At 37.4% G+C, this 27,689-nt stretch overlaps 1 protein-coding gene across 3 annotated transcripts in view; it reads left to right on the forward strand.

Moving 5' to 3' along the window:
• The window catches only part of RALA (RAS like proto-oncogene A), a 30,182-nt gene extending 3,355 nt beyond the window's left edge, over nt 1-26,827 (forward strand). The window contains exons 2-6 of one of the 3 annotated variants that reach the window (XM_083884581.1): nt 5,542-5,630; nt 15,546-15,700; nt 16,549-16,757; nt 21,109-21,283; nt 24,860-26,827. In XM_083884581.1, coding sequence (XP_083740707.1) covers nt 15,587-15,700; nt 16,549-16,757; nt 21,109-21,283; nt 24,860-24,982 — 621 coding nt within the window. In that variant the 5' untranslated portion in view covers nt 5,542-5,630; nt 15,546-15,586 and the 3' untranslated portion in view covers nt 24,983-26,827. The remainder of the gene's footprint in view (nt 1-5,541; nt 5,631-15,545; nt 15,701-16,548; nt 16,758-21,108; nt 21,284-24,859) is intronic. The other 2 variants (XM_083884582.1, XM_083884583.1) reach the window with 2 other exon arrangements.
• Nucleotides 26,828-27,689: the final 862 nt, after the last annotated feature.

Raw genomic sequence — 27,689 nt, forward strand, 5'->3', positions numbered from 1 at the left:
ATTGAAAGTTAGGAAGAAGTTGGAAAGAAATGTTGTATAGGTTAAGTAATGCTACCTTAGAATGAACCAATGAGAGAATTCATTGCCTTTGCCCACAGAGGGGCTCTGTATTTGCTGATCATTTTTTCTTTAGATTTGGTTTGCCTCTGTCAGAATTCCCTCTGGGATAATAGATTGCCAACACTGAAGTGTCCAGGCTTTGCACAGAGGAGGAATAATGGAGAAAGGTGTGTTGAAGATGTTAGATGATGTAGACAGTTACTATAGAGAAGTCAAAGTAACCTGTGCTGTAATCAGTTTATAACAGAGAGGAGCCAGGAATGCAAAGAGAAAGTAGAACAAACAGGAGATGCAGAGTTGGTTGCGTAGTAACTCTGCAATTGTTCCTTTAGTGGAATTGATGATGCTTATTTTGTGATATTAGCTCCTTAGTTGAAGTAATAATAATGTACATTGAACACCTACCAGTAAAGTTCATGCATTGTATATATGTATAATGCATTGTATTTTTCTCCATAAAAGTATGTTTACTACATCATTTGATGCAAGAGTGTGTGCACTGGACAGTGCACAGACTGCACTGGCTGGTGCAGTGGCTCACCAGGTTTCATTAAAAGTTGGCATGTAAATATACTGTATGACCAAGCAAATATTTCTGCAAATTATGGAAAATGCTATTTATGAATGTGCTTTACACCTGTGCTTAGTAGGTGGACAGCAGGGATCAGCCATGCATCCAGGCCTTGGTACCTGTTTCATTTTGCTCTCTGAAATACTAATTTAATAGCCTTCTGTACTACTGTACGACTTGATCTTTAACTCTGATCCTTGTTTCTGAGTGTCTGAGAAGGCTCTACTTATAGCACCCACATACAGACAGGCAGAAATGTTTCTGTCAACATGAAGGAGATTGCAGTAAACATGGAAGTCTTGCAAAAATGAAACTTCTGTGAAGAAAATAAAAAGCCAACTATATATGGTAAAGTCCTTCTCTTTGCTAGTACTCCCATTCCAGCCTGTCAGACGGTGTAAAGGAACTCTGTCATTTCAAGATGTAGCACTGTACTTCTGTTGGGTATAGCTGTGTTGTGTCCTGACAAGGCATTTAACACGGAAGTAATTCATACCAGCAACACCTTGCCCTGTGGGATTTATTTCAGACCTCAAAATAAAAGAAATTATACAGACAGGAAAACAATGTTAATGTGACAGAGGTCTGGAGGCACGCTATGTCAGTCACAACACCCACACTTGATGGGTGAGCTCACACAATGGGAGGTGTTTGAGTAGATGGACCCGAAGGCCCTACTCAAAGCAAGGCTGGTGGCAGCTCATCATTGACCATCCATCACTGTTACCCTTGGAGATCAAAGTAAACAAAACCAGTGAATCCGGTCACTAAATCCAGGTGACCCTTGTGTGGAAGAGCTGTTTTGGGATGACACCATTAAATCATAAAGTTCTTGCACACTTGAACACCTGAATTAATTTCGCCTATGTAGTGTAACATGCAAATAAGTTCCATTCCAATCGTCAGAACACTTTTATTTTAAGAAATAACGCTTCACAGTTGTAAGAACTAATTTTTGTAAGGTCAAAATTTATATTGTCCAAATTAAGGGTTCATTGCAATGGTTTGGTGAGTGGTCCAGTAGAGTCATGACTGGTAGCTCAATGCACTTTATTACAACTTGAATTCTCTGATTTTTAAGAACTTTGCATTTTTAAAGTTGTCACTGATTTGAAAATGAATATGAAGTTTATTTTACATTGATGTAGTTTACATGTTAAAGTCAATAATACAGCATGGGACTGTATGAGTGTGATTTATTAAAGCATCTTGCTTTACTGGTCCAGATTTTTTGTCTGCTGCTGATTAGACCCGATGTCTGTGAGGTTCCAGGCTTTATATTCAGTGGAAGTAAAGTATATAATAAACCAGGAAAACTTGACCTAGAAAGAAAACACTGCACTCTGGACTCCTTCTCTATACAGTCCATTGTTGTCACTCGGAATTTAGGGAGCAGATGCAATAGACTAAATATCAGAAACTGCTTTCAGTTCAGCAAGTTTGCCATCTAAAATGTTACTAAATGGTTAGTATTGTAAGGAAGAAAATATAGCTAAAGGTAACATTCATAATTAATTTCAGGTATTCTGCAACATCTCAGAGTACCCTGTAGGAAGAGACCCGCTAATTTGAGATGTATGAAATGCACACATTTCAGGGAAAAACTTAATTGTTTTTCCCAGTTTAATGAAGACTGTGATAAGAAAAATAATGAAAACTTCAGGTACTGATAAAGAATAAAAAGGCTGCTCATCCGAATTATTAATTTGGTTTGCATCAGTACTCATTTTGTTTTAATGTATAGTGAAACATAAAGGACTGCTTTAGAAAAAATAACTAAAATATAGATGCGTTTGTTTCAGAAATATCAAAGAGAGCTAACCAATTGTTCTTCCAGGTGCAGCATTCTTTCTGCAAAGAGCTTGTCTCAAGTGTGGTTTTATGATAACAATTAAGCAGGAGCTGTTGCTGCCATTTGGACTTAGAGGAGTTAAATTCTAAATCTTAATTCAAGATATGTCTCTGTCCTATTTCTCACATATTGTTTTGATAATAACTTGGATCTTAAGTCATGATTTCAACTTTTTACCCTTGTGCCTCTGCTCTTAGGGGGAAATACTCACTTTTGACCTATATATATATTCCACATCCTAAATGCCTCTGTGCTTTGTTAAGAAATCCCATTGCAGGCATTGCCAACTGGTTTTTCTTGTGTTGGGAGTGTGGGAGGTTATAATTTATAGATTGATGGTGTCGAAGAGGCCAGTAGCTGATCCACAGAATATTTTAGGAAAGCCTGTATGTGTCCACCCGTGCAACTGTCTCCCTGTTGATCACTAATTTTGGGCATGTAGTTATTAGTTTACTGGTGAGCTTAGAGTTACAATTCCACTTAAAGATTGTATAATGCAGCCACTTACAAAAATGCTGGGATTTCTCACCTCTTCTTTGCCCAAGAACCAGAGTGAGATATGAAATGTTTCGATTTGGAATCATTCTGAAACTGTAGGAGGTCCTGATTTGTGAGAAACTTCTTCACTGTCCTGCCTCTTTAATGTTTTTCATTGGATCTCAGTGAGATAGTTGTTTCTTTTTAGGTAACTTTGTTTAGTACATGTTGAACTTTAGTAGAAGAGCATCTTTTTCTAAAAATTAGGTGAAAGTTAAGCTGTATCTGTTGTATTTGTTGTCTTGCAAAGGTTGAATTTTATAGCTCTTTCAGTCAAAGCAGATAGATGAAGGAATTAAACTAACAAAAATATTCTTTGCAAGATGCATGAGTTAGAACTGAGACCATGTTTTTAACATGTGAATTTCTTCAGACTGGAGTATTTTGAAGAGCATTGTAAAAGCAGTCTGAAGACCTAGTGATCTTAAGAGTAGCTTGGAAAGTTTGAGGGAATTTTCTGTCTGTTGTTTGAGGAGTGAAGTTTTATATTGTAATCCTTCTAATAAGTTTTACTACCATTTTAGGAGAGTCGACTTTTTTTACAAATGTGGGGGAAAAGATGTTTCTCTGAGGGAAAACTGAAACAGAAACAATCTTGTAGCCAAGTACTAGGATTTCTTTTAGGTGGTATGAACAATGAAGTACAATAAGATAAAATACTGAAACCTAACACAGTCAGAATGGCATAGTTGGATGGTGTGGGGTTTGCAGGAGATAGTTTGTTGTAAAACAGGAATTACATTCCTGAAAATAAGACTGGTCATGCTGTCATCTATGAACAACAGGAATGGGTTTTAATAGCACTAACTTTTTCAGGCTTCATGCAGGACTCTGACTGCGTGTGCATTAAGGTAGAAGAAATAAACCCCTCAAGGACAAATGCAGTAAAATTCGCTTCTGACTCTGTGGTGAACTGATGCTAATAGAAGTACTGCCACTGAATTGAAAGCTTGCAAGTCACCAGCTAAAAAGAAAATGTTTTTATAAGTCAGAGGCTGTGAAGGTTTCTTAGGCTGGAGAAAACCATGCAACATTGAAAAGTTATTAGGTCACATACTTCTCACAGGAATTTCAAAGGTTGTGTGTATAGAAAGGAAAGCAGCTCACACTTGGTACTCTTTAGCACTGCAACATGTGTAGAATTAAATTGGTTAAATGTTGATAAAGATATTGGATTTCACTGTAGACAGACTTCTATAGTAGTTTTTCCCTGGCGAGACTGGCCTTTAAAATAAAGTGGGTTTAGTCTGTGACCACTTATGGAATGCCTTTAGCTTTTGCATCTCGTGTCAGGTCATAGGAAGGGAGACACACTTCAGACCTATCTACTGGTGTGCAGTTGTACACCATCTTTAACAGTGCCTTTTCCAAGAGTCTTTGCCTTTGGAGTATGATTTAAAAACAAATTTTTAGGTTGTTTATCGGAAGTTTTTGATAGCTGCTTCATTTCTGACTATCCCCAGATAGTCAGAAATTAATGTTATGCTTGCTCAGTTGTTCTGAAATTGATCTATGATTTTTAACATACATTGCTCTGTAAAGAACTTTTTAAAGATAGCCTGTTCTCTTAAAATTTGGAACTTACACACTTATATTCTTGTAAAGTCATTTAAAAGTTCCAAGTTACTTTGTGCATTTTAAGAGCTTTAAGAATTGAAACAGGAGCAAAAAGCAATTTTTAAGTTTGGGAATGTTTGATTTGAAAATACCATCTGTGGTACTGCAAGAATAGGGTGATCAGTCTTTTAAGCAGGAAATAAAGAAAACCACCTTGCACTGTCACTTGATGTGAAAATTGTTGAATTGACATGAATATTAATAATTTCATATTGATTTAATGAACTGAATGCCCTCTGTTTCTAGCCATTACAAATTTAATGTCCATAATATGTGAAATAGCCATGAAAGTCTATCATGTATCGTATGACTGGCAAGCATATATTGAACTAAAAGACAACTCATTTCCTGATCGGGTCTTTTTAGGTCTATTAGATTAAATCTATAAATTTTTCAAATCATATATCTAACAGTTTTAGGATAAATGGCATCTAAAAAATGGGGAGGGTTCCACCTAAGAGTGTTTTAGTTTTGAGTGCTGTATTACTATGTAACAACAGGTCTGTAACCACTTGTGTTCTTGAATCACCTATTCAAAAAGTTTTTGTGTGTTTGCAAACCAGTCTCATTCAATGAGTTGTGCATAAATATTTTTTCCTGAATAAAACAGAAAAATCATGCTTTTAAGAGGAGAAATTTGCACTGCCTAGAATATAAACAGAAGGACACATTACCAGAACAAAATATGGCTATAAAAGTAATGCTCTTGCAAGAATACTACAAAAAAATACTTGTACATTTCTAATTAGGTGGTAAAACAGATGGCAAAGTCATAAAATGAATGAAGTAACTTACTTTGCCAAGTCAGATTTTACTAAAAAAATTTGCCACAGCTGCATGATTCTTTAGAGGAATAAAAGGAATTTTTTGAAATGCAAAATCCAACGTGCTCGTATTTCATTAGGTTCCATTTGGCTGGTGATTGATGCAGTCTGCCTGTGGGGAGAGAGAACACTTGCCTGTATTTGTGAAGAGGAGACGGAGAACTTGGTGGTACCTCCTTCTTGGTGTCCCTTGTTAATGCCCTGCATTCAGTCCTGTGTGCTTCCATCATTTGTGCTGTGGCCTTTGATGTAACCGTGCTTGCACCTGCTGGAGCACTCATTTCCTGCATCCTGCATTGTTAGAAGCTGTTTTATTAGCATGAGATGTGAAAGATGATGTATTGCAGTATTCCTACTCAGCTTTTGCTGAAACTTCATTCACCTAGGCACTTCCACTGACTTGTGGAAGAAGGCAGTGCCTGCCTTGAAAATGCTTTATTTGAAAGCTTAGACGTTTTCTTTGTCAAAAAATTCATAGGAGTGTTACTCAAACAAGGCTCTTGTGTTCATTCTGTCTGTACTAATACTTGAAAGAATTTAAGGGTGTTCATGTGAGTTTTCACCACAGTATTATTATGAGTGACTAACAGGGAAAAATAGTTGTTTGAGCAGGATAAATTCCCTGAGCTATCAGCGTCAGAACTTGTCTTGGTGTGACAAGAGATGCCTGCAAAACAACAAGGCTGCTTCTGCTGGGCGGAGCCCTGGCGCATAGAAGAGATGCTGTCTGCATCCCTTCTATAGATTCCATAAGATTGTTGGGTGCCGTGAGCCTGATGACTGTTTTGCTTTGCAGATACCATTTGTTTTTAGATTTCTCTGACACAACTTTCCTGCCTGTAGAGCAGTGAAATTGTCTGGGTGCAGTTTTAGGTTTAAGCGATGTGGATCTTGATTGTCATTCTTTCTGGCTGTAAAAATGACCATGCAAATTAGCTGTTTCTAGAAAATGCACATCTTACATCCTCAGTTTCTAAAGGAAGACTAGAGTTTTTAACAATTAAAAAGATATTTTTTGTTAGAGGAAAACCTGTATTTTTTCAAGTATGTCTTTAGGAAGACACCTTCAGACTTTTCTCAAAGAATTTACTTCATCATGCCAAGTCAACATGCTTACATCTAAATCTTCCCAAAATTTCTATAGTGTATATTGAAATGTAAATGTACAGAGGCAAAAAGGACACACTTTCTTGAAATGTGTTCTTGAAATGTTTCACTGAGTTCTTAGTGGAATAGCACTAGTTAAGAACCTGAGCTGTTGATTCTGCATTATTAAAATTCATCCTTGTAGGCTGTATGTTGACTCTTACATTTTTGGGGAGATGGGGGTTGGGAGAGTGTCTTTGTTCTATATCAAATGCATCTCCCATGAATGTAACTTGACTTTTGATTATGGATAACTGATGTGGGAGGCTCCTCCACAGATGTCCTCCTCATCTGTTTCAGCCTTTCATGGTAGAAAATCAGCCATAGTACCACAGTACCTGTTTGTCTGCCTTCCCTCTGAGTCCGTGCAAGTCTCTGGATAGCTTTGACAGGCTAGTGGCATGTAGAATGATTGTTCATTATTCTGGAACAAAATGAATGCCTTCTGTTGATATGCTAAATTACAGATCTTCATGTTTACAAATTGAATATGAAAGAAGACATGACCCTTGCACTTTGTGTTAAAGCGCTTCAGCACTGTCAGCCTCAGAAAGCAAAGTTCCCTCAGTGATTAGGAGAGACTGAGGGAGGGCACGAGCCACACATATTGAACTTGTAGAAGCAGGAACAGTATTATTGACTCTTACCTGTGTGTATTACCAAAATTATTTTGTGGTGTAACTTTAGTCTGTTGAACTATGAAAGTAGGCTTTAACCTTGTGTTAACCTTGGTGGTGTGCTTGACTTTGCTGTTGCTCTTTCCCTTGACCTCTGGATAAACCATTGCAAGTATCTAGAATTCTTTCCAATGTTTTGTAGTAGCCATCACATAACTTGAAAAAAAGTGAGGAATCTTTAACAGGTGTCAGATTATGGCTGAGGAACCCTAGAACACTTGCATCATTTTGCCACAGTGTTTTTAGGCTGGGAGTGCTGTAGTTTTGCTTTCCCTGTGCTCGGCTATTGTTGTTCTGGGCTGTCTTTGGTAGCAGCAGACTTGTTTAGGTCACGTACCTGTTCAGAAAACAGTATAGGTTAATTTTTATCTAGAGCAATTTCTTAAATGCTTTGCCATCCAATAGTTGCACCAGTGCTGTTGGGAGAAAGGATGTGGGAATATCAGGCAGACTGTTGCAGGTTCAGTTTGTATCAGCCTTGCAGACACACACAGTTGGGCTCAAGGGCTGTGTTTTGCCAGCTGCTTATGTGGACAGTGATGTAGCTGCTTTGTTTTCTTTTCAGTACACCATAGGGTTTGAAATCTTATGACCTTGATTTTGTTCTAGACTGTTTCTGTTCAATTTGTCAGGGTTTTCATGTGGGTTTCAAGAAATTTCCTTATGGAAGTACTTCCCTAGAAGTCATCTTGCAGGAAACCAAAGAGGCCTTTTGGTAAAAAAATGCTGAAATGATGACTTAAAGCACATGAAATACAGATTTCTCACTTCAGAAGGTGCTGTCTAGTTCATGGCCATGCCCAGAAGTTGGCACTAAGGCCCTGTGGAGCTTCTGGGAGACTGCTGGAAGTCTGTGAACTTGTTTCTTATGTTTTAGTGACTTTGTATTGGAGATATCTCAATTCTTCTGGTGGTGTCTTAAGAGTATAAAGCTGTGGACATGTGGGAACCCCTGTTCTTTATAAGAACACGATGTAATTTATGGGATGGATGGGCCTCTGTTACTGGATGAAGAGTTCACTGGTTGACTTTTTCATTTAAAGTGCTTGGATATGGTTAGGATTTGAAGTACATGTCTCAAGGAGATAGGAAATTTAGGCCTTTTGTCTGAGGAGATTTGCTTCTGCTGAGAGATAGAACTGAAGTGAGTCTTCTACGCTTTACTTTTGTTAGTGTATGTGTAGTCAGTCACCATAAAGTAAATTTGTTCTGTGGGTGTGGGAGGCACAAGCACCTTCTAAGGTGTGCCCTAGAAAGCTTTGGAAAGAAGGATTCTTATGAAACCTTGAATGTGATTTAACTGCTTGTTAAATTCATGGGAAGATCCAGATCCTAATTCCTAGTTAAATGTATTTATATCAAAGGATTATTTTGAGGACATAGGGAAATACTCGCTGTGAAAGTTTCTAACTTGTTATGAGGCTGAGTTTCAGGAGGCCTGTTTCATTATCTAATGAGATTAGTAATTTCTAAGATAAGTTTGAACATTTGGGTTCATTCTTCTCTTTGTCTAGCCTGCCACTTAAAGTTTGTAGTGATTTTTTAACATATAAAATACTTGTTCTACCTTAATAAAATACTGACCTTACTTTGTGCAGAGTTTGATGGATGTTGTGTATTTAAACTGTAATAAAACACCAGTCAGACTCAATGACACAACAATAATGCTGATCTAACTTTTAAAACTTTCTTACTCTCTAGTTCTTAAAGCAGCCAGTATCATGTCCCATCCCCTGTCCTCATGTATCCTATCAATTTCTGGGTCATGGGATGTTTCTGCTGATCTGGTTTGAATGTTGTAATTGGAACCAGATGATGGGAGGGTTAGATTCTGCTTGCCTGGAGTTGCTTCCCTCCTTTTCCAGGAATGCTTTTGTTGCAGAAATATCTGAAACATTTGTGAGGTGTCTTCCAGATATTTGGCACTTAGTATGCTTGTGCTATTTTCAAACAATACATTCTCAAGTATACTTTTGTTCTTGTTAACCAAACTGAAACTATGTGACTCAATAAACAATGAAGTAACTGGTTGAATTTGTGATATTTTCATAACAGATAAGATTATATTGCTTCATGGTCCTTGGATATGAAATATGTTGCCACTTTTCAAAATTCTTGTTCTTGTGCTTTTTCTTAGAAAATTGATCTTGTAATTTGTAGGTCACTTGAGGCAACAGAGTTTTGATTCACTTCAGGGAATTACAAAACTTTGGAGAATTTTTAAACTCACTTTAGAAAATACTGTCAAATAATTACCATAAATTTTCACTTCAGCATGAAATAAGTTGTGGATTGTGTTTATAGAGGTGATAGATTATACTAAGTGTAAAGTGCAGAGTAGTTCAGGCATTAATTTCTTAAAATAAAAAAAAAAAAAGTCATTTGTTTAGAGCAATATGAGTTTCCATTGCTAAAATTTCCTTAATTGTTCAGTAAGTAATTGATAATTTTGCCTCTCTGGAAGCGTTTTGGTTGAAGCATATTAACTAGTTCTTAATGTTACGCAGGCAGCTCACATACTGCAATTCAATTATTCCTGTTCCTTCAAATGTATCAAGTTCTAGCTCTGCTAAACAGAGTAAAGGTGGGCGCTATAATGTATCAGCTAGCAATTGTAATTGATGCTTATTACATAAAACAATCTTCAGAGATGAAAGTTACTTATCATAAAAGTGAGTGGGTAATGAAGTTAATATGACAGACTTTCAATTCTTTATGTAATCTTCTCTTAAAGGAAATGAACTAAGATTCAGTTCTGATGTATTAGTTTTATGTAGGCTATAAAATTAGAAATAAAAAATTATTTTTCAATTGAAGAAAGGCACCACTATCTCTACTTATTAACTAGAACCGACTATGCTGACTGTACCAGCTATCTGTAAATACAAAGCTATGTTTAACTAGTCCCCTTCAAACAAATGTCTGCAGCAAATCAAAGTCCTCCTGTTAAGGACAACTGCATATTCACAAGGCCTGCATTCAGCTTTATGTATAGTAGCGCAGAAGATGCCAGCTGAATTTGTGCCTGTAATGATGTGACTTTGGTGTAATGCTTTTCTTTTCCTGCTCTGTTCTCATTTATGTTGCATTTACGAGACTCCAAGGAATTAAAGTGGGTGGAATAGTTTCTTGGCTTCTTTTGGTCACTTTCTCAAAGAAAATGAGACTGATCATATGCTCTGTTCTTTGTTTGTTTTTGGCTTCTTGGCCAGTTTTGGGTGCATTTTAACAGAGATGTAGGTGTCTTGGATATGGTTGTTTCTATAAATCACTTGAGTATTTGGTGCTGGCTAAATATGGGGAATTCTGTACCCTGTGATCCACAATGTTCCCTGTGAAGGAAAGGAAGCAATCTTAATTGGGTGTCTATTGCTCTCTTTGGATAGTACACAGCTGTTCTGTTGGCCACTTTTTTGCTCTCCCTTAGTGTATGAACCCTGGGATTATTGCATTGGGGAGAGATGTAAAGACAAATGGAATGGATATGTAAGGAAATACACTTTGATTGCTTTGGAGCAAGTCATTCTGTAAGAAAAAGCTAACGGGAACAGGACAGCTTAAGAAGAATCATCTCAGTTTAATCAGATGAGCAAGATGAGTGAGTGATAAAACCCATAAGGTTTTTTCACCCATAAGCATATTTTTATCTCAGTTTATTTGGCTGAAATAGTAAATAGGAGGACAAAATAAAGACTAATAAAGAGAGATCAAGGATTGCTGCTTTTTGGTGTTTTTTGGTGTTGTTTTTTTTTTTTTTTTTTTTTTTTTTTTTTTTTGTTTTGTTTTGTTTTGTTTTTGTTTTTTTTTTTTTTTTTTTTTTTTTTTTTTTTTTGTTTTTTTGTTTTTTTGTTTTTTTGTTTTGTTTTGTTTTTGGTTTTTTTTGGTGAGTGGGTGGTGTGTTTTTTTTTTGTTGTTTTTTTTTTTTTTTTTTTTTTTTTCCTCCTTCCTAACTTGAATTTGCAAAAATTTCTCCCTGAAAATACTGTCCCTGAAAATTAAAACTACTTTTTGTGCTGGCACCTGACTTTATATCCTACTTCCCTGGATCTGGAGGTAACCATTCTGTGTTCAAGACTCATGAAGATGTTAACATGATGGTTACTGTATCCAAGTTGTGTTACACTATTCAGCTCACTCCTCTAGTGGATGGAGCTGCATGTTGTGTGTAAATCCATGGGGGGCTAAAGGTAACATTGTATTTTTTTTGTGCAGGGGACCTGTGCAGGCTGTGATTTATGAAACTTAGGAGAAGTGTTGATGCAGATAGAAGTCAGTCACTCAAGACAAGCCACAGCTTTACAACTCCAGACAGAAGTTCCTTGATGATCTTAATACTGTAAAAATAATTTAAAAGTTTTGTATGTACTCTTTGATCAGCTTTCTACTCTGTTGGACAAGATGCTATCACTGATGCTAACGTGAATTATAATTCCCACCCCTGCAGTTCTTAGTTAATCTAATTGCTCCCTGGCTGAAAAAAAAAAAAAAAATCCTAGTTCCAGCTGGAAGCCTGCCATTAAATGGAGCACAGGATCATGGGTTTTTTTATCTGCAAGCAGGCAATAAAACAGCTGTAGGAGCTTTGAGAACTGCTTACTCTGTCTGAGCGGTCAGAGATTCATTTGTTTGTGTCTTTATCTGCCCAAATATGTTGGAAAAGGGACACTTCCTACTTTACCTGAAGTGGAGAACTGATCCATAGTATGGTGGTTAAACAGTGCCCTTGCCCCACTGAGTGAAGACACTGCAGTACAATGCTGAACCAGTTAAGCTTTTGCTTCCCTTCCAACTTATTGAACTGCATGAAGAACTGTTCAAGAATAAACTTTTGTATGTGTTACCATCTGAATTGATGTGATGGTATTTCCGATGGCTGTGGTAAAAAGCTGACCTGTATAAATGGATGATATTGCTAATGACAACACCATGCTTGGCTCTTTGGAATATCTGTCTGCTGTAGATGATGTAGGATTTGACTGTAGGATAATCCTGTGTTTATGTTCTGACCTGCAAATAATTTTGCACTGTGAAGATTAAAAAAATAATAAGCCCCACAGAATGCATATAAGGAAATATGCTTTTTTGAGCTTCATACAACAGGGTTCTTGCCATAGTCTCTGTTTGTTTTATTATAATTATAAAGTAGGACAGTTCAGTAACTAGATATGACCCAAATTAACACTTCTTATGAAAATAAGTCAGGCTACATAAATTACAGGCAGAAAGGCTGCATGAAACTTTGTCTCAGGTGCCTTACTGTTAAAATTGGAATCTAGGTTCCTCTTTGTTTTTCGAAGCACACTGAAACAGGTAGAATCATGCCAATAGCTTAGAACTTATCACTTTCAAGGTCTTTCTTCTCTCTGACACAGTATTTGCTCTGAAGCAGTCTTTTTGGATTAAGTGTTGTTTGCACTGTATCATATTATATTGTCCTTGCATTGTTTGTAGCTTACTTCTCTCTCTTCCCTCATTGTCTACTACTCAGCAGACCTGAGTTTTGCCAGCATTATATCTTTATTGTGAAGAACTTGGGCGCAAACTGACATCTCTGAGCCATCCTCCTACTACAAAATGTGACTTAGTGTTTATGACAAGCTTATCTTGAAGATTTGAAGTCTGTGGTAGTGTGAAGTTTTGCTGTCTTCAGTATCTTAGTGGAATGTTGTTTACTGACAATTATTTGTCAGGATCAAATTGGAAATGGAAATGTGTTGGGTTTTTTATGGGTCAGCTGCTGCAGACAGTACAAAAAGCAGCAACTTGTTTTTCACACTGCGACACTACTTGTTGAATTGTAAGTTGAGGTAAAATACCAATTTTCACATTGCTCAATCTACTTAAAAACTAGAGATTAATTTGCAACAAATATTACAATGAAATATTGCCACTGTGCATTTGAATCTTTTTCAGACTGTAGTATTGTTAGCCCAAACTCATCTGAATGAGGTTCTGCTGAGTTCATTTGGACTTGTAGTATAGGAGTACTTACAGAGGAATAGTTGTTTTCTTGCTCAGTAAGCTTAGAGCAGGCCATATGCAGGTAGATATTGTAATCTAAGCTTTGCAAACTAAGCTGTTATCACTTGATAGTGGAATTCAGATGGATTTTCTTTCTTACTTGTTTGACATACATACTAAGAAGCATGACTTTCAGGATACTTTTTTTTTTTTTTTAAGAGAAAAGTGCTCAAAGACAAAACAATGTAGTAGGCATTGACAGCATGCACATGGCTTGGAACTATTTTCATGTTCTTGTACTCCCTCTTGAGTAAAAAGAAAGCAATGGCTTTTTAAGCCAAAACAGAAATGTGTGTTTGCTCTTTTCCATCTCCCTTTTAAAAGAACTTGTACCATGATATTAGTTGCATTCTCTGCTATATCTCTATAATGAGTATAGCACCTTACTTATGCTAATTTTACTTAGATAATCTTTCCAGGGAAAATAATTTTACTGAATTTTCAGTTGCATTTTCAGAATTCTTTGACAGAGGAATGGGTAGTGGTGCTGATGTGTTCTCAAGATTTTTTGACGTAGGTTGTGGGTTTAGCTTGATAGGCCGGTAAGCCCCACTGCTTGCTCCTCCCCCTGCCACCAGCGGGAGGGGGGAGAGAACTGGAAGGGTAAAAGTAAGAAAACTTGTGGGTTGAGATAATGATAACTTCGTAAGTATTTTTTAAAAAGGAAAACAAACCAAAGAAAAGTTACTAAAAGAAAATTTGCTCACTGCTAGCTGACCAATGCCCAGCAGTTCCTGAGCAATGGCAGTGCTGACAAAGTTCAAACCTCTCTGCCAACTCTGATTGCTGAGCCACGGTGTGGTGATATCCCTTTGGCCAGCTGGTCCAGCCGTATCTCTCCTTGCTCACCCTCAGCCTGCTTCCTGGCATGGCAGTGTGACAACCCTGATGGCACGTGTTGATTTTACTTCTAGAAAGGATTGGTTTAATTGCCAGTGAAGCTTTAGTCATTGTGCTTGTATCCTACCTGTGCATCACTGCTAGCAAAGCCTTAGTGCATGGCCCCAACTAGAGTTTTTGATGCAAGTTTTAAGAAAGTTGTGCTTCAGAAAGTTGTGTTCTGATTGTTTAAGCTGCACAGAAGGGTAATTATTTATGCAGTAGGATGTAATTTTAGTGTGACATTGTCAAATATTCATGATGGCTAAAGGCAAGAAGGTAATCATGCCAAGTTACTATGCTGTTTTATTATCTGGTAGTCATGTAACTGAGCTGTGCTGCCACATGAATATGCAGCATTTGAGTTTTTTTAATTTAAAAAATGTAAGTTACATTTGGTTTTTAATTGCTACCATAAATCATTCTTGTATTTATATATGTAATGTAGATGTCATTGTCTCTTTTGGAGTTCAGACCTTGTTTTGACCTTAAGTCTCTGGAGGAGAGCCAATTCTGTCACTGTACAGGGACTTTCTTGTGTTTTAAGAATGGTGCAAGCATTCACAAATACAGTTTTATTACTATTGAGATAGGCAGAGAATGAAACAAAAGTGTGGGAAAATAAAGATGCACTAAAAATATAGCATGAGTGATTTTTTTTAAGTTAATAGAATTGCTACTTTTTGTGCTTGGGCACATGTACTTTAAACAATGTGAATTAGCTGTCATAGAGCTATTTGGTGTGTTGAGTTGCAGATATTTGTGTTTAAACAAGCAATCAGGGGACTGAGACAACTACTCTAAATATACTAAATAATTACATTCATAGCAAGTTGAATCTTTCACTCTGTATAAACAAGATTATTTTGGTTTCTGACTTACTGAAACTGGGGATTTTAAGATTGCTTCCTTTTCCTGTAAAAGTGCTCTAGCTTATCCTTGCTGCTGTGTCTTAGTGCTTGCCATTTAAACTGGAAATCTTTTCAAAAGTCTGTTTCCTTCCCCTGCAGCTCAGCTGTCATATCATGTTTTCTTATATGGTGTTGACTCACTGTGGCTTCTTTTTTCAGTTTTTGTGTAGTAAACTATCAAGAATTCTTGACACCTACTGCGCCACCAAAAGAAAATACTACATACCAAAATGCTGTTTCCAAATGGTGAAGGATTTCTTTGCTTAATTAAAAAAAAAAGATGAGCTCAATATAACTTGTGGAACGGTTTCCCGTGAAAGAGCAGGTAGTTTTCACTAAAGCAGAACTGAAATGAAGTCATTAAATATGTAGGCATTTGAAAAAAACCCATTTTATCATTTCATGTGGGAGAAGGAAAACAAAACTAATGAAGAAATATTTTTCTTCTAGGTTTTTTCATTTGATACCTGTGAATTTTCTGCAATCCAAAGATGGCAGCAAATAAACCTAAAGGGCAGAATTCGTTGGCTTTACACAAGGTCATCATGGTGGGAAGCGGTGGTGTAGGAAAATCTGCTTTAACACTACAGTTTATGTATGATGAGGTAAGAGTCTGTGGTAGAAATTAACTCAGGAGGTGCATGCTACAGTGTTGTTTAAGCTACATTTGTATAATTATTTTCTGAAAGGGTCTAAATGTATGTGATGTGATACGAAATTTGGCAGTTAAGTAGAACAAAAACATGTTTTGACATTACAGATTTGCTCTCTAGAGGTACCTGTGAAGATAAAATTTGGCCTTTTTCAGACTTCTCGGCTGTTAGGTACTCTGTCATATTACTGGAATATTTTTGCATTGCTCACTAGACCTATTAGAGCTTGGTTATTATAGGTCAAAGCTTCTTCACTTAGTTGAGTTGCATGGTACCTGAAACAACTAATTTATTCTATGTTTTTTGTGCTGCTGTTGAAGAGAGGAAAGAAAATCAGTTTCTCTTTTCCTTTTTTCCCAGTTAAGGTCATCCCTTTTTAATAAAAGTCAGAAGTTAAGAATTCAGTGTACTTTAAAAGTTGATACTAAATATATCCAAACTCAGAACTACCTGATTCCATAATGGAACACAGACAGATGTTGTGCTTGAACCAGAAGAGGTTTGGGTAGTGCACAGACCCTGATGTTTTGAAATTACCTCTACATTTCCTTATAATGTGGCTTATGTAATCCTTATAAATGGCTGAGGAAAGCAAAAAATGTAAAAACTGTTTAGGCTGATGAAGAGTCTCCTTTAACTAGGAGTTTTTTGATTACTTCACAGGCCTAAATGCACAATGCTTAGTTATTAGTTACAGTACCCATTTAATATGTTTGTTATATCCTTATGTGCAAACAGAAGCCATTGTCTTGTACAGGCTTGATTTTACATCATGAAGGGATTTTTTTTTTTTTTTCTAGTTTGTTGAAGACTATGAGCCCACCAAAGCAGACAGCTACAGGAAAAAGGTGGTTCTGGATGGGGAAGAAGTCCAAATTGATATATTGGATACAGCAGGGCAGGAGGACTATGCTGCAATTAGAGACAACTACTTCCGAAGTGGAGAAGGTTTTCTTTGCGTCTTCTCTATTACAGAGCTGGAATCCTTTGCAGCAACTGCAGACTTCAGGTAATTTACAAGGCAATAAAATCATTCTAATTACACTGAGATGATTGAAAGCGATTTTTTTTGTGTGTGTGTTTTGTAATATCCTTTTTATGGTCCAGACTGGATGGCAGCTCTTACTGTTGTCACATAGTATTTTGAACAGATGCCTTGCCAGGCCTTTGCTCTCTGAACCACTTCAGATGTCTTAGCTGCTGTGTTTCTGAATACCAGAAAGGCTATTGCCACAGAGGAGATACACAGCAACATTCAGAAGACAGCTGCCTCATCATTGTCTCAACCACAGACTACATCATATTAAAACTCTTCTGAGAGTAATAGAATATTATACAGGTAGGAATATACTATAGGTGTTTAATTTCAGTTGAGAGAGAAAACATTTTAATAACTCATTACTCTATTTTGAAAAAAGACAAAAGGTGTCAGGAAACAGTTTTACCAGTTCAAAGTGTAGTGAAATAGGAAGGGCCATAATATTTGAATGAAAATTAAGAAAACAAATATAAAAAGGAGTTATCTGCATCCCACTGAAATTAGTCTTCTTAGAGATGCTGTCACAGTTCAACTTAATTAACACTAAGTAGCAGCATATGTTTAATATCTCTAATGGTATGGAGAGGGGAGAAAGTTAATTTTCATTTTCTGGTATTTTTTAAAAAAACTGTGTTTCTGTATGTCAGTGTTTATATATTTTGAGGGAGGGAAGAGCAGGCCTTTTTTGTTTGCAGGCTTATGCTGGGTACTGTCAATCATGGAGGACAGTTTACTATAGTTCAGCTCCCTTCGAGTGCAAGATGGCCTATTCAAATCTGTTTGAAATCATGCCAGTGCTTCAAAGTACATGATCTTTGGCCTTAGAAAAAGTCCTACTCTCCAGTAAAGGTGAGAGTTACATGTTGATACAGGAAAAATGAAAGAAAAAAATCCCCTGAAGTAAAGATATTAAAATTCTCCTCAATCCAAATATGAAAGTGAACCATTGAAGAGTAAATGCTAAAATGCAACTCAGAATTTTTTTTTTTGCTCTGTGTAAAAGTAATCAGTATCTCTTGAAGGTACAGTTAAAGTACCTTTGGCACTGTTGAGTAGTCTAGGGGCATACTACTCTACTAGTTTGAAAGTAAACCAGTGAAAGATTCCAAGGCAGAACTACAATTAAATGGGAAAATTAAAATAAAGGCAGAAAATACTGGCTTAAACTGACAGAGGATACAACCTGAGGCCCTCTAGGTCAGGGTGGTGGTAGCAGTCCAACTAAATGGTGGCTGCAGTACTGTTGGAGTGATACATGTCGCTCTGTTGAAGTGGTGGTCCTGTAGAAGTCTTCCTCTAAAGGTCCAGTGGTGCTTATGGAGCTCCTGTTGTCTGGGAATTCAGTAGGTAGGGCTGCCAATGGTGTTCCAAACCTCAGATTATATCCAGGTAGGAATGTTCCCCCTGAGCGGAACATTTAACAATGCGATGATGCAATTTTATGAGTCATGCAGTGAGACTTGATGGCCCATTAGCAGAAGAGAGTTACCAGGAATGAGTCATGGATGAGAACACTACCCCCTGGTTTTAACAGCTTATGTAGATGGTGGTAGAATACATACTTCTGATTACATCTTACATTGTAACCTAAGACAACTACTTAAGAGCCAAATATTAAAGAAAGTGACAAGAACTCAGATGTTTGTTTTCATGGAATTTTGTTCTGCTGGAATGGCAGACCTTCAAAAGGAGAGCTTTTTACTGCAATTCAATAGTGTTCCTGGTATGCTCTGAAATGCCATTGCTCCAAGTAATTTTGTCAATGGAATACAGACCTGCAATGACTATACTTTTAAATACTTGAAAGGTTGTTTGTTAAAATTTGGCCTTGCTTTGAGTAGAATTGGTCTGGCTCTCACATATAGTGTGGGGGTTTTTTAAGTTCTATATTTTGAGCTGGCATATCATTAATTAGATATTTCTTGTTTAATCTTCAGAAGGGGCTTGAAGGAGAATATGAATATCATAATCTGAATTGCTGTTAGGTTAACATTTTGCATGGTGAAATTGTTTGGCAACTGTGGTGGTTTGATCTGGCATTTATCCAGGGTACCCACCAAAGCCCCTCTATCTCTTCCATCCTCAGCTGGACAGGGAAGAGTTTTGGACCAGAAGAGAGCACTTACTGATTTCCATCACAGGCGAAAGAGACACCACTTAGGGAAAGACACTGAATTTATTGCCAATCAAAAACAGAGCAGAATAATAAGAAGCAAAACTAGCCTTAAAAATGCCTTCCACTCCACCCCTCCCTCTTTCCTGGGCTCTACCTTCTCCCTCCCAGGGGGGCAGGTGGCTCAGGGAGACAGGAAATGGGGGTTATGGTCAGTTCATCACACATTGTTCCTGCTGTTGCATCTTCCTCAGGGAGAGGAGTCCTTCCCCTGCTCCAGTAGGAAGTCTCTCCCATGGGAGACAGTTCTCCATGAACTTTTCCGGTGCGAGTCTTTCCCACAAGCTGCAGTTCACTAACTGCTCCAGCATGGGTCCCTTTCCATGGGCTACAGTCCTTCAAGAACAGACTGCTCCAGTGTAGGTCCCCCACAGGGTCACAATTCCTGCCAGTAAACCTTCTTTAGCATGGACCCCTCTTTCCAGGGGCCCACAGATCCCTGCTAGGAGCATACCCCAGCATGGGTGTCCTCCATGGACTGCACAGGAATCCCAGCTCTGGTGCCTGAAGCACTTCCTCCCCCTTCTTCACTGACCTTAGTATCTATATAGTTGTTCCTCTTGCATATTTTTACTCCTTTCCTCTCTGAGTGCAATTGTACCTGTGCAGTATTAATTTTAAATAAGGCATCACAGAGGTGTTACTACCATTGGCTTGGCCTTGGCCAGCAGTGGGTCTGTCCCTGAGCTGGCTGGCATTGGCTCTGCCAGTAATGGACATTGGGGAAGCCTCTGGCAGGTTCTAACAGAAGCCACATCTATAGACCCACCACTAACAAAACATTGTCTCACCAACCCAGTATAGCATTGCCCAGATAACTAGTGTTGAAAGTTACTAGTTTTTACCAGAAATCTTATTTAGACAGATTCTGCCGTGATACACTTGAGTTTTTTTCCGGCCACTTTCCTGATCCTCTGGCTACTCAAACTACTTTTAGATAGCTGTAGATTCTGTTAAAACATTTGCACTAGTATTTGTGTGGAAGAGGAGAAGTGTTGCTTTTTAATTATACCCCATACATAAATGTGGTGTCACAGTCAGCCTCAAATGCACAGTTGAAAAAAAAAAACAACCCTATGGACTATCTGCAGTTTCTCAGCTCTGTGAGTAGGCTTCCTCCACAAGACTGCATGCTGTTCAGAGCTTTTTGTAATGTGAGCATCCTGCTGTATACCATATCAAGGCCCTTTAGACTATCAGTTACCTAACAGTGTTTTGCTTCTCTCCCTTCAACTTTAAATTTGGTTTCACCTCAACCATCGAAAGAAATTTATTTTTCTGTGCTTTTTGTCAGTCTTTCAGAATTGCTTCATGATAAAGAGCTACATTTCACAACTAACTTTATACTCCTTTTTTCATAGATAAAATACAGAATATTCATATTTGGAGACAACTTTTCTTCCTGTTACTTTTTTTCAGTTAGAATAAAACTTCTATTTTTTTAAAGTGTTGAAGACTTGCTTACCAAACTCTTTGTAGTATTGAGTTTTATTTATAGTTTTAAACCTTTCATCCTAGCAGTTAAAACAGTAAAACTGTCTGTCCTTCAAAATCTGATGCATATACAGCTTGTGTCTGCACACAGATTTGTAATTAAATTAAGATCTCTGGAGAAACTGAATATAATTGACTTGAGAAAGATTACCGAAAGGAAGAGATTTTCTCTTGATATGCTATAAACCATTTTATCAGCTTTAAATTGGCACATTTTGTTAGGAAATAATCAGCTGTAAAACTGCAGCTTGGGTAGCTTAAAAATGGCCATCAAGCACAGTAATGTAAAGACAATGGTAGATGCTCTCAAATAACACTGTTAAAGGGAATTAATTATTAATATAAATTGTTACCTAAACTAATCCTGTTCTATTTTTTCATTTCTTACTGACTCAACTTCTTCCTTCCTCGAGGACTAGTTGTCTGTTTCTGTCTTCATTCTGTAAAATGTCATAATGAAGTTTAAGACTTTCCTGTTATATAAACTACATAAAAGGAATAAGTGGCTTTTCACTGTAAGATGTAAAAGTATTTAGTCTGAGTTCTTTTTGTGTTCTAAGAATGGTACTCTATGCAAAGCTTCATTTTCTTTTCCTTTTTTTTTTTTTTTTTTTTTTTTTTTTTTTTTTTTTTTTTTTTTTTGTTCTTCTGCAGGGAGCAAATTTTAAGAGTAAAAGAAGATGAGAATGTTCCTTTTTTGCTAGTTGGTAATAAATCAGATTTGGAAGATAAAAGGCAAGTTTCTGTAGAGGAAGCGAAAAACAGAGCTGATCAGTGGAATGTTAATTATGTGGAAACTTCTGCAAAAACACGAGCTAATGTTGACAAGGTAATAACTAGCCTCAAACAATCTGTCCATCAGTTTTCACTTTATCCCTCTTTTTCATGGGTCATACTCTAAGTTCTTAATTTTAGCAGTAATTTTGCAGCATTTTAATCAAATACTTTCCTTCCTTGGCTTGCCAGGAGTGCATTAGTAGGTGACTCCTTGTGGAACGGTGAAAATGTTAGGCATAACATGTTTATCCCATTCTAAACTGCAAGGAATCATTATTATCCAAGACGTGATACAAGACCTTATAAAATTTTCTTGGGTCAGCTCCTTTGGCCTAGACTTCATACTGCGTTTTCTGTAACTAGAAGAGAGTTGGCTTCTGAACAGTGAAGAATACTTTCTGACCCTCAGTCAGAATAAAACACCTTATAAAAGCAAATAAGGGGAGAATTTGAGCCTTCCCTACCCTCATTTAACCATCTGCCTCTTTGTATGTTGTTTTGATAAAGAACAGATGAACCCAAAAAGCTGTGAAAAGCCCAGAAGTGCCTCATGAGTTTTCAGAGATAAAACCTGGTTCAGAAACTCGTAAGAAGAAATAAGGTTTAGTGCAATGTGCCAACCTTTCAGAGCTGTTGACAAAGTTGATCCCACATTGAATCACAGGTCTGTGTTGGAAGGGACCTTAAAGATCATCTAGTTCCAACTGCCCTGCCTTGGACAGGAATACTAACCACTCGATCAGGTTGCTCAGAGCCCCATCCAACCAGGTCTTGAACACTCCCAGAGTAAGGGCATCCACAACTTCTCTGTGCAACCCCTTCCAGTGCTTCACTGCCCTCACAGTCAAGATTTTTTTTACAATTGATCATTTAAATCTCTCCACTTTAGTTCAAAATTTTTCCCACGAGGGTCTTATCACAAGCTGCCTGTGTAAAAAGATGGTCTTTTTATTTATAAGCCTTCTTTAAGAACTGAAAGGCTGCAGTAAGGTCTCCCTGGTGCATTCTCTTCTTCAGTATGAACAACCCCAACTCTCTCAGTGTGTCTTCATAGTAGAGCTGCTCCAGCCCACTGAACACCTTTGTGGCCTCCTCTGGACCCACTCCAACAGGTCCATGTTTTCTCTTGTGCTGAGGACCCCAGACCTGGGCACAGCACTGCAGGCTGGCTCTCATAAGAGAGGAGAAAGGGACAATCACCAACTGGACCTGTTGGCCAACCCTCTCTTTCTGAGGATACCATTGGCCTTCAGGGCTGTGAGTGCACATTGCCAGATTATGACCTGCTTTTCATTCATAAAAGCCCCCAGGTCCTTGTCTACAGGGCTGCTCTCAACGAGTTCATCTCCCACTCTGTAGTCATGTTTGGGGTTGCCCTGATCCAGATGCTGCACCTTGCACTTGGTGAAAAATTCTTTAATATAAATACATATGTATGAGCTGTCAATTACAGCATGAGAGCTGTAATGCAAATTGTCTTTTGCAATAACTTAACTGTTGGTTGAGTTCTGTCAGTTAACCTACTGAAGAAAATGATTGTTCAGTACTATAGTGAGGTACCCTACAGAACAGCAAAGTTCTTAATCAAGTACACCAGAAGTCATCCTCACTGTTGAATAAAGCTCTGATTTTTTTTTTTTTTTAATATATAAAAACTAACACATCTTTTAGTTTTGGTGTATAATTGCAATTAACAGCCATCTATTACAGTTGTAAAAATCCAGCTCTTCAACTCCACTTCATTATTGCTTAGCAGTTGGGGAAAAAAAAGTATGTAATATATTTTTTCAATAGCTCTTGGATCAGTAGCCTTTGCACATACATGGTAAGCTACCAGAGAGCTCCAGGTTTCTTTTTGGAGCTGATGGCATAATGGATCCAGGTTAGCATGTGTCATATAGATTGAAGGTTTGACAGGCCATAAATGAGGCCTCGTTGGCACAAATGAATACTGGGTATTCTTAGTTGTTCAAAGCGTATGAAGTTTTGGAGTTTGCTACACAAACTTGGGTTAGTATTGTGCAAGAAATCTGGCCTCTCTGAATTCTAGAATAGTGATTTTATTCTCTTGAAAAAACGCAGCCAGCCTCCACTCATTTTGGCAAAGGTGACCCACTAAACATTTTCTCAGAAGGTTATGTATCCCAGACAGCTAAATACTGTTTTACAGTATCAGTACTTAAGCAAGCTGATAGTTGCATCTTGCCATTAGCACAGATTTAAATACAAGCAACTTAGCACACATTTAAAAATCTACTTAGCACACATTTAAAAATCTAAAGGCAATCTCATTTCTTGATGGCAATGTTTAGTTTGATTGATTTTCTTTGGATTTCATGTGATGAAGGTTGATACTTTTCCTACAGTCAATATGCAATTAGTGTAATAAAAGCCTACTGTTTTCAAAGCTCTGTAGAGGAGTTTTTCAGCCGCTGCACTGTCTGTGTTTCACAGAAATGGATCAAGTCCCTTGACACAGATGTATTGCTTAGTTCAAATTTTAAAGTGTCAGAATATTCTGAGTTGGAAGGGACCCACAAGGTCCAGTGAGTCCAACTCTTAGGCCAGTGGCCCATATAGGGATCAAGCCCATGACCTTCATGTTATTACCATCATGCTCTGACCAACTGAGCTCATCTCAGGGCTGAAAAAAGCCTAGAGCACCTAGTATTCCCAGGTAGTCTCCCATTCAACTACTAACCAGGCCTGATCCTGCATAGCTTCCAAGATCAGATGAGATTTAGCATTTTCAGGGTGATAGGGCATCTAGAGACTCTCTCCTGAGCGAGAAGTTTTATAATTGCTGAGCTGATTTCCTACAGTAAAATTATAAAGATATACACATTATTTGCCGTAACCTTCTGTAAGTCAAGTCAAAATCTGCTATTCAAATTAGTAAAGTAGCTTTAAGCAGTCCAGTCATAAAGCCTTAACTGTCTGTCAGTAGGATCTCTTTTATCTAAGTCAGTGGTGTATCTCCAACTTTGTCCTAACCATTTGGTGAAAGTGAACTTCTTGTGTACTTTAGGATTGTAATATGGCAGCTGCAGCCAAGATTACCTGATGTAAGAAATTGTTTATGTAGTTGTATGATTGAAAACTTTGCTTTAAAGGAAATGCCGAGTTTGGGTTTTTTTTCCCCTGGTCACTTTGTGCTTAGACTTGCATCATGGAACATACCATACATACATTTCAGTCTATGCTACTGCTCCATTAATAGGTTTCTAAAATTGGATGTTGCACTTTTTTAACCTTTGCAGCTCATCACTTAAAATACTCAAAAGATAAACTGGTTTCTTAAGTTTCCTCAGTAGTATGTACATACATCATCTGAAAATCTTGGCTGGTGATGAGACCCTTGTTTCAATTCTTGTTTAAAATTGCCTAACAGGATTCATAAGCAACTATCAGAAGATAGGGGAACATTATGAGGCCATGAGACAAGCAGGATTGCATTATTTCAACTTGGCCCTCAAAACCAGTGGCAGATTTGTTGGATTAATATTTGTTTGCTCAAACTGGTTGCATGTAATTGGTTCGATTTGAAACAACTGAAGTGGATGTCAGTGACAGCTTAAATTCATGACTGTGACTTGTTTTTGCATTTTCCTTCTTATATCTTTTTCAGGTGTTTTTTGATTTAATGAGAGAAATTAGAGCCAGAAAAATGGAAGACAGCAAAGAAAAGAATGGGAAGAAGAAAAGAAAAAGCCTAGCTAAGAGGATCAGAGAAAGATGTTGCATTTTATAATCAAAAGCTGGATTCCTTTCCTACCCTGACCATACTAATAAAAACCATAATTTATAAGCATGCCATTGAAGGCTGAAGTGACTGAAATTACCCTAACATGTTGGAAAATGTAATGTACCACTAGGAGCATGATTTGGAGCTGCACTGAAAGTCAAATTCACTGAAAACAAATTATGTGGCTTCAAGAGAAGCAAAGTTCAGTCCATTTCATAATTGCCTACCTTCTCACATTTCTTCTGAATGTAGTGTTTCATAGGTAGTCTTTTCTTTAATAGTGAACAGAGGGGCGAAGTATTACTTTGTGGGTTCTTATAAAACATACTTTTTTATCACTGGTATTTGTCAATTCATCTAGTCTTTTGTTGCCTTGAAAATTACAATTGTGAACATGATACCTAACAAAGCAGTATGCAGCTGTTTTGCCATGGAGTTATGCAAATTAGAAAAGAATAATGTATATGTGAACAGCTATGTTGAGGAAAACTGTATGTGGTTCTGCATTACCTGATTAACTTATAAGAGCGATGTAATCTTTTACATTGAAACATTTGAATATGCCTTAATTTTAAAACCCAAACATAGCAGGTTGCTTAATCAAGGGTGTATTTTCAACTCTGTTGCATGGAGACTGTCCCTATGCATCAGTGTGAGACTGCCCTCTCTACGGAGTGCAGTTATGTTGGATGATTTCACTCACTGGCTGTCTGCTAGCAGTGTCTGTTCTTTAAATGTGTGCCATAATTTGGTAATGTGAATAATACAGAGCATATTCTGTCATCTGTAGCTTGGTAGACAATAGGGTATCTTAAAACTAAAAGGTCAGAATACACATAAGACTGGTGTCATAAGCCTATGGCACATCTAAGCCTGGAATGGTTGTTTAAAATTTAACGTGCTGGTACCTTGAAACTTCCCTTTTGCACATAGAGTTTTGTCTAGATGTTCCTTGGGTTTTAACTCCCTGGAATTGGGTGGAGTGGGGCTGATCTAGTAGCGCTTATGTGTTTTGAGTTAAGATGTTGTCTGGGAAATTCTGGTTTATTTCTTTTGTGTTCCTAATACTTAGCTATTGGAACATGGTGTGTTATGCTGAAGCTCTTTGCAGGTTTTGTACTGTTTAGTCTATGTTGATTTTCAAATGGGGAACAGTGTAGCTACTTTTTCTAGTTAATGTTGATATCAAACAATCAAACATGCTTTGCAACACAGAAATGTTTAACATGCACATCCAAAATCCCCCAAAAAGCATACTGCCTCAATTGCTTCAGAACAACAAGAATATTAGCACATGGTTAGTGTGCTACATCTTAACTGAAAATATACCAGAATGTTTGAGGGTTTTTGACTCTTCTGGGGTGAGACAGGCTAGATCAATTCCACAAACTGTTATACTTTTTATACATGTATAGGCCTATAACTGACAGTTTAAAATGTGCTCAAGCAAACTAGGTAACAAATATTTAACTTCCATGCTAACAGATGTTTTAGGGACTCAAGTCTTAGGAGTTATATTTGTCATGTTCAATATTTATCAGTAGGAATTTTGTATGTGCATTTAGTAGACTGCCAAGTGCAGAATAAAAGTTACTCATGTAACTGGCAAATATAAGCCAGTCTTCATCTTACTGTGTACTCATTTGGGTCTATTTAGCCAGGGAGTCTAACCACTAACATTGTGACTTTGCTTTGGAACCTGTATACTGAGAACTGAGGTGTTATGAAGCCACTGGACACACAAAATTTGTCTTGGCTGATGCCTTATCCTGTCCTTTTATTTGCTATTTGAGCCATTGAAAGATGAATAAACTTCCATTTTTCTAAAATGCTTGTACAGTGTTAATTGACAACTGTGGTTTTCATAAACATTGCTAATTAGCATTGCCGTTGCTAATTGTCAAGCAGTTAAACCTAAGTAATCTAGAAGACTGGTTTGTGTATATGAAGAAAATTGTACATTAAACCAGATTAGTCTGATAAAAAGACACTTTTTAAAAGCTGAGGTTATGTATGTGCTGCCTTCTGTCTATAGCTAATTTGCTTAGTTGCTACAAGACTACCTGAAAATGGACAACAAACCGAGGTAAGCTTATTCCAGAATTACTTTTCTATAAGAATGGAAATTGATATTTTAAAAACTAACAACAGAACAACTAAAAAACCCAAACAAACAAAACCCCAAATAAAAAAAAAAAAAGTCAACCTCATAAGTTTTAATAAAATAAAAATGCATTCCAAGTAATTTTCTTTTGGCACACTCCAGGAGAACCTAAGTGTGCTTCCTCAACCTGCAGGGACTATAGCTACATAATGTATTACAGGATTTGGGTGTATCTTGATAGTCATCCAAACCGAGTGTTACATTTGCATCATAGAGGAGTGTTTCCTGTAGCCTACTTGAGTGTCTGAAATTCCTAGGTCTGGCTGCTCAGAGTGCTTAGGTGCCTGAGGGCAATTTTTATCCCCTATTTCTTCAAGAAGCTGAAGACACTTTCTTCCTGGCAAGATCAAAGCCTTCCATGGTAGTTCCCTCCAAGTTAAGCCTAATGCTGGCAGTACTGTTCCCTTTTGTGGAATTCAATGTATGGTAAATTTGCAGACCAGAGAGAGATGCTTTAATTTGTAAAAAGCTATAGAGTCGAGTCTTCTGTTACATATGAAACCAATGTTGAATTTTTCTGCTAACTTTATTTTATTCTATAGCTTTCTA

Source organism: Zosterops lateralis (assembly GCF_965231275.1).
Source record: "Zosterops lateralis genome assembly, chromosome: 1".
In the NCBI taxonomy this organism is placed as follows: Eukaryota; Metazoa; Chordata; class Aves; order Passeriformes; family Zosteropidae; genus Zosterops; species Zosterops lateralis.